The sequence below is a fragment of the Hypomesus nipponensis genome, chromosome 23 (genome assembly GCF_054491055.1).
Source record: "Hypomesus nipponensis isolate SF chromosome 23, ASM5449105v1, whole genome shotgun sequence".
Lineage (NCBI taxonomy): Eukaryota > Metazoa > Chordata > Actinopteri > Osmeriformes > Osmeridae > Hypomesus > Hypomesus nipponensis.
The window spans coordinates 1,445,759-1,457,244 of record NC_140383.1 but is presented as its reverse complement, the minus strand read 5'-3'; the positions used below and the strand labels follow the sequence as shown (position 1 = coordinate 1,457,244).

Here is an 11,486-nt window from a genome sequence, read left to right as displayed (position 1 = left end):
GTGAATGTGGAACCTCCATGGAAGGTGTTTGGCAGCATTGCGTGAGTCGGAGCAGTCTGCCGGCTCAGGGTGTTGAGGGGATCGACCAGACCCCCTGCTGGGCGGGGCCACTGAGGGGGAGGCCATGCAGAAGATCCACCTGTGGAGAGATAACGCGCACTTCCTGTGGAGACGGAGGGTTGTTCTGAAAAACAGGTCTGGAGGTCCAAGCAGGGGGCCTGACGAGGGCCATGTTTTCTCTCAGTACTTGCAGAGTGTTCTTCACTCTGATGACGTGGACTTGCTGACGAAACGTAGCAGTTCAACTGTTTTATCCCGTGTGTTCACCATGGGCAGCATTGTGTTATGACGGATCTTCAACACAATATATTTTTCAAGGCAATGAGGAAAATACAGGATGTATATAATTTAATGAAATGATTGTACCATTAATATGACATGAGAAAATGCACTTATTTGGACTTTTAAGTGCAAAGATAATCTAGAGTGAGACATCCTGTCTCATAAATATGTAATGCAATACAGACTGTCCACATGTCTGTGGATCGAAGGTCTATATAAGCAGTTTAGAACCGCAGATAATTGTTGTCTTACTGTTAGCTATAGGTACTGTTAGCTATAGGTACTGTTAGCTATAGGTACTGTTAGCTATAGGTACTGTTAGTTGTTCTTAACATTTGGAGTTGCCATGTTGTACATCAACTCTGACACCTTCTTCAGGCACACAACATACTGTCAAGTTTACAGGAGGATCAACATCCCTGTTTGTCTGGTTGTTCGTTGGTAGGTGAAAATGGTGTGCCTGTGATGATGTGTAATGATGTGCAGCGCCCCCTGGTGGTCTACAGATGACACTGACAGCAAATGTTTTTGAAGATGCATACAGTAGCTGTACCATTTATTAATATTATACACACACAAGTTTTACACAGACACAAATGAATCTTCAAATATAGTGAGAAATGTAAGTCAAACTGTGGTGGTGATTTCAGAGGACAGTGAGTCTCGAGGGTTTGATTTATACATTCACTAAGGTGGGTTCAAACCACAGCCTGGTTGTTCATGGGCCACAATCAGAAATGTGACACAGACAAACAAAAAATATAATATTTGGCTTGACATGAAAGTACACAGTGTGGAATAATATGACATTTAAATTGGCCTTACATTCTTAACAACATTTTGAAAGGATGTGTTGCCAAGCTAAAATCACAAGATATACAAGCTGGCTGGACCAATCTGTGAAAACCTGACTCCAAAGACCACAATTGCTGTTACTTGTATGGTTCATTACTAAAGGGTTTGACTGCAATTCTGGAGGTTGCCGGTTCAAATCCCCTTCATGTCAATTTGGATAAAACAATCTGCTAATTGAACATAGATCTTACACTGTAAGTGTTCACATCAACATCTGGCGTCAGTGGACTTCACATTCTGTCCATTCTCATGGTATCCATAGATATCTGTTTCATCTTCTTATTTGTCTTCAGGAGTCCCATCACCATAGCGATGACAGCAATGGTGGTCATTATGAGGAATCCAAAACTGACATAGAGACCTACTTCAGCATCGCCAGACGAGAGGTCCAAACCAAGGAACTGAACCTTCTCAACCAGTGGGGGAGGAGAGGTGGAGGGTGAACTGGTACCTGTGTAAATAAAATGACAAAACATTGTAATTCAATCTTTACAGTAACTGTTCATCCACAATGCATTAATATGAACAAAGATGATGTGGGTAAATGTACTTGTTGCTCACTAAGCTTACTATGGCTACTTTTACAATTATGTACACACTTGTCAAATGGACCTCTTTTACAGAGACTCTTAGAATACACATATGACAGCGAGGAATGTCAGCACACCAGATCATTATGAACAACAAACTTTTTACCTAACCGAAGAACAATCCTTCTGGTACAACTAGTAATATAGCAAATATTCATAAAATGAATACAAATAGTGACTTATGACTTGATCAGAGATTGTTTTCTTTGACCACCCTACCTTGGGGTTCAGGGTTCAGACACTCGTGTGGTCCCTCTGCAGGGTCAGGGAGGCCATTGCAGGTGGCAATGGTGGCGTAGCGAGAAGCAGAGTTTTTTGCTACACGCGGAAGGTTTGGATCCGAACGATTTACAAAGAACAGTCCAAATCTCTCAGCGTAACCAGCAGCCCACTCAAAATTATCCATCAGAGACCAGGCAGTATAACCTCTGAGGTCCACCCTGTCAATCTGGTAGGCTGAAAAAACAGCAATTGTACAGACATAAACATTTACAGACCTAAAATATGTCAGCATAAAAACACATTTGTACTGTATGCACACTTTAGGCTCAGGCAAAGTTATGTCCAGCCTCCCATATTAATTTAACTGCCTTCACCGTGCATGTATCAACGGTTTCAGTGTCTAAATCATCAGTTTTACAAAGCATTGTACATCAGATACCAACAGTTGCACTCAGTCCTTCACTACACTGAACATGCTTCTTATGTACAGGTAGTATACAGTCAATAGTTGAGAATGCTCTGACCTTTCAGAGCTTGATTGATGTAGTTCTCATAGTAGTAGATCCTGTGGACGTCATTCAGATCCACTTGGCCTCTCTCGGAGATTCCGTTCTCTGTCACGTATACTGGTGGGTTTCCGTACTGGTCTTTGATGAATTTGAGGAGTCTCCGGAATCCAAACGGACTGATCCTCAGCCAGCTGGAACCTGACTCAATCCAAGTGCGGTCCGATATTACTCCAGTGCTCCTGAACACACCGGCACACACGTATTGAAGTTGAGCCAATCGCATCTGTTCTACAGTGACCCACAACACTTTTTTGAAGAAAAAAAACACTTTAATGCAAAATGCGCAGTGCGTAAGTCCCAATACCAAGGCCTTTGTAATTGTGTTACTTTTGTGTTTTGTTAGTAAATTGAATTCTTTTTTTGGAATGGAAATACAATACATGTTTATTCTTCAAATCCAAGTAATCATATCCTCTTTCCTAAATACATGAACCTTTAATCTGTCAGCTCACCTGTCTCCATAATAGTCCTGTTGGTTCCCAGTGTCAATGTTGAACACCAGCACACTGGTGTAGTGGTTAAGCCCAAAGTAATCATGGGTGCCCTTGATCCTCAAGACCTCTGCTGGTGTAAACTCAGGAAGCCTGTACACATTTTGCAGAATTTTGAAGAAGTGGTTATGACGTAAAGCTGATCTACAGACTGAAGCATTCATGGGTTTTTGCCATTCTGAATGTAAAGAAAAAGTTAGAAACTCTATGAAAACTTGTATTCACAATATGCTCTTTATGGAAAACAGGAAATACATTTGTGTGTGATCGTTCCCCATATTACCGTGATTGAGGCAAACCGGCAGCCATGCTGCTCTCATGAACGATGGTCTTCATGAGTTCAGGGTAATCTCCAATGAATATGGGGTGGGCATACCAGCCAAGAAAGAACTATAATGAGACATTGTTAAAACTTGGATAAGTATAATAACTTATTATAACTTACAATGTGATATTACAATCATACAGTAATCATTATCTTTGAAGTGGAAGCATGAAATCTTGAAGGAACAAGATGAAGTTTAATGTTAACAGACTTGATATAAAATACCTGCAGGTAGCGTGTGGCTGCATCGATGTCCTCTTGCTTGTTGGGGTTTCGTGGTTCTGCCCAATCAGAGTTGACGGTGATGGAGATGACCCCACCTTGTTCTGCACGGTACGTGTCATTGTACAGATGCCAGGCTTCAGCATGAGCCTTGAGCAGGTTGTGGGCTGCAATATATTGTTTTTTGGTGATACCTGAAACACAAATCTCAGTTATTTCTCAACGGACTGTACCAACAGTAATAATACAGCTAATCTTATATTATTGGATTGATTAGTTCCTAGAAGGCAGTATTGCTAAGTGGTTATAACACTCAGCTGAATATTTGCAGGTTCTAATCCCCATCTGAACTGTATGGTGCTTGGGATAAAGGCATTGGCTCAATGACTGCAATTCCTGTTACAGTTCCTAAGGGAGGTCATGCAACTCATTAGTGTGCTGACAGCAAGCACACTAATAAATTGTCCTGATGTCACACACCTGGAGCAAATGCGCCATCTCCATAGCCCAGTAGGGCAACGATGTAGGGCTCGTTCAGAGTGATCCAGAATTTGACACGGTTTCCGAGGCGACTGAAGAGAACGTCAGCGTAGTCTCTGTAGCGGTCGACGATGGTCTCGTTCTCCCAGCCTCCGACATCTTGCAGGGCTTGAGGGAGGTCCCAGTGGTAGAGGGTGACCTTGATAAAAATGTGATGAATACAGTGTTAGTGCTGTACAAAAGCTTAACCTTTTACAGAATGAGTTTCATAAACTTTTACGAGGTGGCACAAAACATCAGAGATGGCGAAAGTAAACACATCCTGCACTCAATTAGAAGTACAGATACTCATGTTTAAATATACTTTTCCACCAATATTGAGAGGAGAGGTGAGGAGAGAGATCTTCGTTTGAAAAAAATATGTTGAAACTTTTTCTCAAAACCTTTTCTCAAAACTTTGTTTCAAACTTTCGCTCTAAGCTTTTGTTTGCTGTGTGTTGATGATACCACCAAATTCAGATTAAAAATTCAAGGTGTAGAAAGTACTGATATTTGTGTAAATAATTTAAAGTAAGAAGTGAAAGTAAAAAGTTGTCAGAAAAAGTAAATAGTGAAGAAAATTACTGATACCAGAACAATCTACAAGATTCCCATCTCTACAAAAATGACATTCTTAGCAAATTGTCCTTACTCATAAAACACACACACAAAGAACTGCTTTCAAGAATGAACTGAAGTATGCCTGCTTTACCTGAGGTTGAATGTTGTTAGCGAGCAACGCATCGAGCAATCTCCGGTAGTAGTCAAGGCCAGCTTCATTGATGCGTTGGTTGGTACCATCAGGCAGCACCCTTGGCCAGGAGATGGACAAGCGGTAGCTGGATACTTTTAACTTCTTTAGCACTGCAATATCCTCATCGATCTTGTTGTAGCTGTTACAAGCAATGTCTCCATTGTCATCGTTACCTATTTTATTTTCAGTGTGGGTGTACTTGTCCCAGATACTAAGGCCTTTGCCTTGTGCTCTCCAATTCCCTTCAATCTGGAACAAAGGAAGGAGATGTTTTTTTTTCTTTTCGTTTTGTTAGCTCATCCATTATATCACAATTTCATTTTTGTAGTTCACCTGGTAAGCGGCACTAGCTGTGCTCCAGATGAAGTCCTTTCTGAAGTGTCCATACAGCGGCTTCTCATCCTCGGTGAGGGGAAAGCCGTTGTCCCTGATCACCTGACTGTAGTAGAGCGCTGAGCGTTTAGGGGTCCTGGGACGGCTTAGTTGGGTGAAGTCTACATGGTACAGCCCAAAGCCTACGGTGTAGCCATTGAGCCACTCAAAGGAATCCATCAGAGATGCTGCAGTGTATCCTCTCACCTTCACACCGTCTAGGTTATGAGCTGTGGAGACAAATGCATAAGATTTGTCATTACGAGTATATATATATATATATATATATATATATATATATATATATATATATATATATATATATATATATATATATATATATATATATATTCCTAATGCTATATGAAGTCAAATTGACTATTTAGTTGCAGACTTCAAAACATGTAACATTTTATCCATTTACAGAAATGACCTTGTTAAGTTTTATTTTGGAAAATTAAGATGGAGTTTAAAAGGATTGCAAACTGACATAACTGTGGAAATATGCCTACTGTAGCAAATAAGAAAATCAATTGAAAAATTGATTCTGAAAAACCAGCTTGAGATTTGAGCTAGTTTTGTGTTTGTACAACACGGCTCTGCTTGGTAATCAGCCTTTACCTTTCAAAGCTTCATCCACGTAGGTTTTGTAGTAGAACACCCGGTCAATGTCATCCACAGTGGTTGCTGCATCGGTAGCAACTCCATTCTCTGTGATGTAAATTTCCGGATCTCCATACTCTTCCTTGATCCAGTTGAGGAGCCTTCGTAAGCCCCATGCTACTGCCCTCTGTTTACTGATAGCAGTTGTGGGGGCGTCACTGTCCTCCTCCTCTGCCAAGTCCTGGTCAAAGTCGTAAGATTCAGGAGAGAGCCTGGCGGTCACATGACGAACTATCTTTGTTGTGTAAGCGTTTATGCAGAAGACATCAGCAGTTCCCTTGATGAAGGCCTTTTCTTCTTCAGTGAAAGTTGGAAGCCTTGAATCTGTCAGACCCTGGAGCTCACTCTTATTCCCCACCTGCCACTTCATTGCATCGGGATAGTCTCCATTCCTGAAGATAGGATGTGCAAACCATCCCAGCTGGAACTGAAGGGCTCGATCAGCAGCAGCTATCTCCCGAGGAACGTCGATGTCTTTGGGTTCAGCCCAGTCAGCATTGAGGGCAATGGATACCAAGCCTCCTTGGGACTGACGGTACTTGTCATCGTAGGTGTGATAGACCGTGGCATGTGCCTTCAGAAGGTTATGAGCTACTTTATATGGACCATACCCAGGATTCACTTCATTTGGAGGGATCAGCCCAAGACCATATCCTGACCATGCAATAGTATAGGGCTGGTTGAAGGTCATCCAAAACTTCACTCTGTCCCCAAAGGTGGAGAAGCAGAAGTCACAGTAGTCATTGAAGATGTTGATCATCTGGATATCTTCCCAGCCGTAAAAGGTTTGCAGGACTTGAGGAAGGTCCCAGTGGTAGAGTGTTACCATGGGGGTGATGTTAGAAGCAAGGAGACCGTCAATGAGCTTATTATAGTAGTCAACTCCTTTCTGGTTGAGGGAAGTGCGGAGACCATTGGGAAAGATTCTAGACCAGGACAGAGAGAATCTGTAGGACTTGACCTCCAGAGCCCTGAGCATTTGCAGGTCTTCGTCTAAACGGTTGTAGCTGTCACAGGCCACATCACCAGTAGCATTCCCAGGAATGTTACTAGAATTCTGAGTGAATTCGTCCCAAACACTACGACCCTTTCCATCTGCGTTCCAGCCTCCTTCAATCTGGTAGGCTGAGGACCCCACTCCCCAGTAGAACCCCTCTGAGAAGTTACCGTAATGATACAGTTTCTTCTCTAAAATGGACTGTCGGGAAAACTTCTCCCAAACAACCTTGGATGTGGATGGTACTTCAGATGGAGGCAGATTAGATTGTTGTGTCGGTGTCGTAAATGTGTTTGATTTCAGTGGAAGAGGAAAACCTATTGTACTGGCAAAACCGTTTCTCTTAATAATTTCCGAGTAGAAATAGGCAGACTGTTTTGGAGTCCTGGGCCTATCGGGATTCCCAAAGTTGACGTAGTGCAGTCCAAACCTCTCACTGTAGCCTGGAGGCCCCTCAAAACCATCCATCAGAGACTGCACTGTAAATCGTTGCACATCCACTCCATCTAAACGGATTGCTGTTGATAAGAAAAATAAACTGTGACCATAGTACAAGACGTAAGTTGAATTCTGCTGCAAATGGTGGAGACTTACCTTTTAGTGCCTCATTGATGTAGTTCTTCAAATACTCTATTCGATCCACATCCTCGAACGTGTTGCCTGTAGGCACTCCGTTGCCTGTTATATAAACTGGAACCTTGGTGACACCTAGATACTCCAAGGAGACATAGCTAAGTAGTCTTCGTAGACCCCATGGTGCAGGGCGGATCCAGTCAGACACCGTAGCTGACCAGGAGGAGTCAATATGGTCCTGGAAGTCCCCCACTGCTTGTGGTCCAGGGAAGCAACCACCAGCACTGCGGTTGACTCGTCTGGACGTATAATGGTTCAGTCCCAGGAAATCAGCCGTCCCAGCAATGCGTTGGCTTTCTGCAGAAGTGAAAACAGGAAGTCTGGCAGGTTCAGAATCGGGACAGTCACGCCTTTTCTGTTCGATTTGGGCCTTGAGCGATGCAGGATAGTCTCCATTCACAAATATGGGATGTGCGAACCAGCCCAGCATGAACTGCAGGTAACGATCGGCAGCTGTGAGATCTTCATGTCTGGATGGGTCGAGAGGTTCAGCCCAGTCAGAGTTCAGGGCGATGCCCACTTTGCCTCCCTGCTGCATTCGGTACACATCATTGTAAACATGCCAGGCTTCAGCATGGGACTTCAGCATGTTGTGAGTAGCCTGTTTAACAAACCAACCAGATGAAACGTTCTGTTTATTGATGATAATACAACCATTTTAAGAGTAGCTCCATGAAAGTACATGCAAAGTGACACATTACAACCTTCTCACCTGGTATGAGGAAACCACATAGTCCTTCATTCCAGGAGGATGCTGTCCCGTTCCATACCCAGCATGACTCACCACCCAGGGGCTGCTGAAGGTGTTCCATGTCTTAACCCTGTCTCCAAACCTAGAGAAGCAAAAGTCAGCGTAGTCTTTAAAGGCTTCTATGATGGAGGCATTGGTCCATCCTCCACAGTCTTGGAGAGCTTGAGGAAGGTCCCAGTGGTGCAAGGTGACAGCAGGTTCAATGCCAGACTCAATCAGAGCGTTGACGAGCTTGTCATAGTACAGAGCCCCTTTCTCAGAATGCCCCCCCTGGTGGCCGGAGGGGAAAATGCGGGCCCAGGAGATGGAGAACTGGTAGGTGTTTACTTGAAGACCTCGGAGCAGGTGCACATCATACTCCACCTTGTTGTAACTGTCACAGGCAAGGTCAGCCGTCTGACTCTGAAAGACTCTGTTCTCATGGCCATAACGGTCCCAGATTGTCTCCCCCTTCCCGTCTTCAGACCAGCCACCCTCAACCTTGAAGGACTCACTGGAAGTAGCCCACTGGAAGCCTGAAGGGAACGACTCATTCAGGAAGTCATCTCTCTCATTTAAGGAAACATAACGAAACTTGTTCCAGACTGCATGGTAATTTGAGGACACAGTTGAGGCAATCTTGTCAATTGAGTCCGTGCTGTGTGAAATATCTTCTGGGTTTGATTGACTAGATGAAAGGGAATATGTTTAAATTTAAAGAACAGGAAGGTATTGCTGGTAAAGGGTGTGAAAACACTGAGGGTTTCTTACCTTTTAAGGGTAAAGTCAAAATTTCCAATCAAGTCAACAATGTCCAATCCAAGAAGTTGCAAGTTGTCATCTCTCAAAACTGAAATTATCATGTGACATCTACATTAATTGCCAATAATAGTTATAGAATATTTTCAAAGTAACAATTTCTGGATATGTCGCTAGCTAAGTGTGTGTGTAGAAATATTTGTGTGTTAAAGGGTAACCTTTAAAAGCATTGGTTGGAGGCTGGAACTGGCTGACAGGACAGTCATTCATGTTAATCTCATACAAGAGAATGGGTTTCTGTCCATTGGCTTTCTAGAATAAGACATACAAATCCAGTAGATCTGAATACACTTTGTGACTGAATAAATGGCTGCAAAACGGTCTCTGTATACTTTTACAAGGTAGATATTGGCTGGGCTTCCCAGATTCGTTAAGAAGCTATTAACGCTAAGAGCTTCTTATGAGCGTTCTAAGAGCGTTCTACAGCGTTCTTAGAACGCTCCCAAAAAGTTATTGGCGTTAAGAGCTTCATAACAAATCTGGGAAACCCAGCCATTACTTGTATTTGACAGTCAGAAGAGAATGAGTACCTGTAAATTCTTCAGCTCTTGTGCTAAGTTTCCAGTGGTCAGGCAATTGTACTGGACCTTCACTGACAGGAAATCTAAGGACTCCTTTTTCCAGACATAAGCATGCAACATTTTCAACGTTGGAAATTACCAAAATTACTAATGACTAATTACTAAAAACTAAACTATTTTCATATACTGTTTATAAAACATTGAAGGATGAAAATAAGTTTAGTGACTTGACACTATATCCCCCCCCCCACATACACACACACACACATGAAGTATATTTATTACTTAACACAATACTTAGTCCACTACAATATGTTTACCTCTATGGAGGTCTGAATGTGTGGGTAATCCACCCTCACCCCTAGTGATACTTTCCCCCCTGTAAAAGAAGTTTAGTTTAAGGACAGATATGGGGCAAATATGAGGCTACAATAAGCCAGTAGTGGGTGTTGTTCTTGTTTTCATGTGTTCATGAAGCTTTAGACTCTAAGTATCTGTGTCTTTGTAGTAAGCACTGCAGTAATTCCCTCTACGTGACTGTAGATGAACAGATATGGAAAGCTGTAAGCAGTTAATGATTGATGAGAGGTTACAGATAATGGTCATGATTACAAAGAGCTAACTCGAACAAGCATGCAATAAATATCCTCAATATACCTGTATAACCGTGATTATACATTAAATCTAAACTGAAGAAATGCAGAACACTTACGTCTCTTTTAGTTATGCATGAACATTTGCAGTGTTCACTCAAAATAATTCTCATGCGATAAATACAAGACATAATCCATCAAATCAAAGAGAAGTTTCACCTTTGCCAGGAAACATGCGATGGTAAAGATGGTATATGTTGGCATGGGCGTAGAGCGCATTTTGGAGCCCTGCATCTTCCAGTTCATCAAGGTGGCTCAGTGTCACCCAACAGCGGGAAAGCCCTCCAAACTCCAGGAAGGTGTATTCAGCAAACTGCTCAAAGATCTTGGGAAGAGTGGGATTCTCCCAGCCCCCATAGCTGGGCCAGAGGGCTTCTGGCACAGCAGAGCGATGTAAAACCACCAGGGGCTGGAGGCCTGAGTCCACCAGCTGTTCCAGCAGGGTCCGGTAGCAGCTCACCACAGCGTCATCAGGCTGACTGGGGAGACCTGAGGGCAGGAGGTGAGTCCAGGACAGGGGCACTTTAAAGTGAGTCGCCCCCCTGCTCCGGAGGAGGTGGAAGTAGTCTCTGGTGTCCGCTGGGAGAGGACGACTGCAGTCAAAGACATTCAGGTTGTCGTCCTTCTCTATCTGGGAGGTGAGGGGTCCTGCCAGTAGCATGAAGCGCTCTTCTCCATTCTCTTCATAACAAAGGCAGCTATAGATTCCAAGCAGGTAAAGGGAGAGAATCCTCCACAGATGCATCCTTGTGTAAAGCAAGGGTAGTTTGAGTCCTGCATCACACTCATTTTATAGTGTTGATATTTACAATCTTGAACTTTCACACATGAACTTTACGTTTCATAACCATAACGTGGTTTCATAACTACTTAAATCATTTCATGAGGATTTGATGGCCATATACCTTTGTGATGATTTATTTTGTTTGGAATTTTTATAATGGCCTTATTATTATGATAAAGTTTAAAGGCAGGAAGGTGACATAAGCAAACCGAATAATACATTTCTGATCTGAATGTCAACTAATTTAAAAGCTAAATAGTATATAAAAGCTAATAATAAATGGGTCTTGTAGTTTTACATCCCTTGACCCAAGATGAAGAGAACTGGATGTACAGCATGTGTCTACCATGCGTGGCTTGTCATTAACACAAAGCACACAAACTTACAAACGTAGCTTCTCTTCAGTTGAAGAGTGTATGCCAGGT

General features: G+C 42.7%; 1 protein-coding gene across 1 annotated transcript; it reads right to left on the bottom strand.

Moving 5' to 3' along the window:
* Positions 1-922: 922 nt before the first annotated feature.
* LOC146233531 (lactase/phlorizin hydrolase-like) lies at positions 923-11,022 on the bottom strand. Its single transcript, XM_084688445.1, has 16 exons — positions 10,437-11,022; positions 9,945-10,003; positions 9,634-9,717; positions 9,262-9,355; positions 8,267-8,958; positions 7,516-8,155; positions 5,883-7,439; positions 5,223-5,491; positions 4,848-5,138; positions 4,097-4,295; positions 3,620-3,810; positions 3,353-3,459; positions 3,031-3,162; positions 2,534-2,757; positions 2,007-2,243; positions 923-1,648 (listed from the first exon to the last, which is right to left on the bottom strand). The coding sequence occupies exons 1-16, from the start codon at positions 11,020-11,022 to the stop codon at positions 1,428-1,430; spliced, it is 5,583 nt and encodes a 1,860-aa protein (XP_084544571.1). The 3' UTR covers positions 923-1,427.
* Positions 11,023-11,486: the final 464 nt, after the last annotated feature.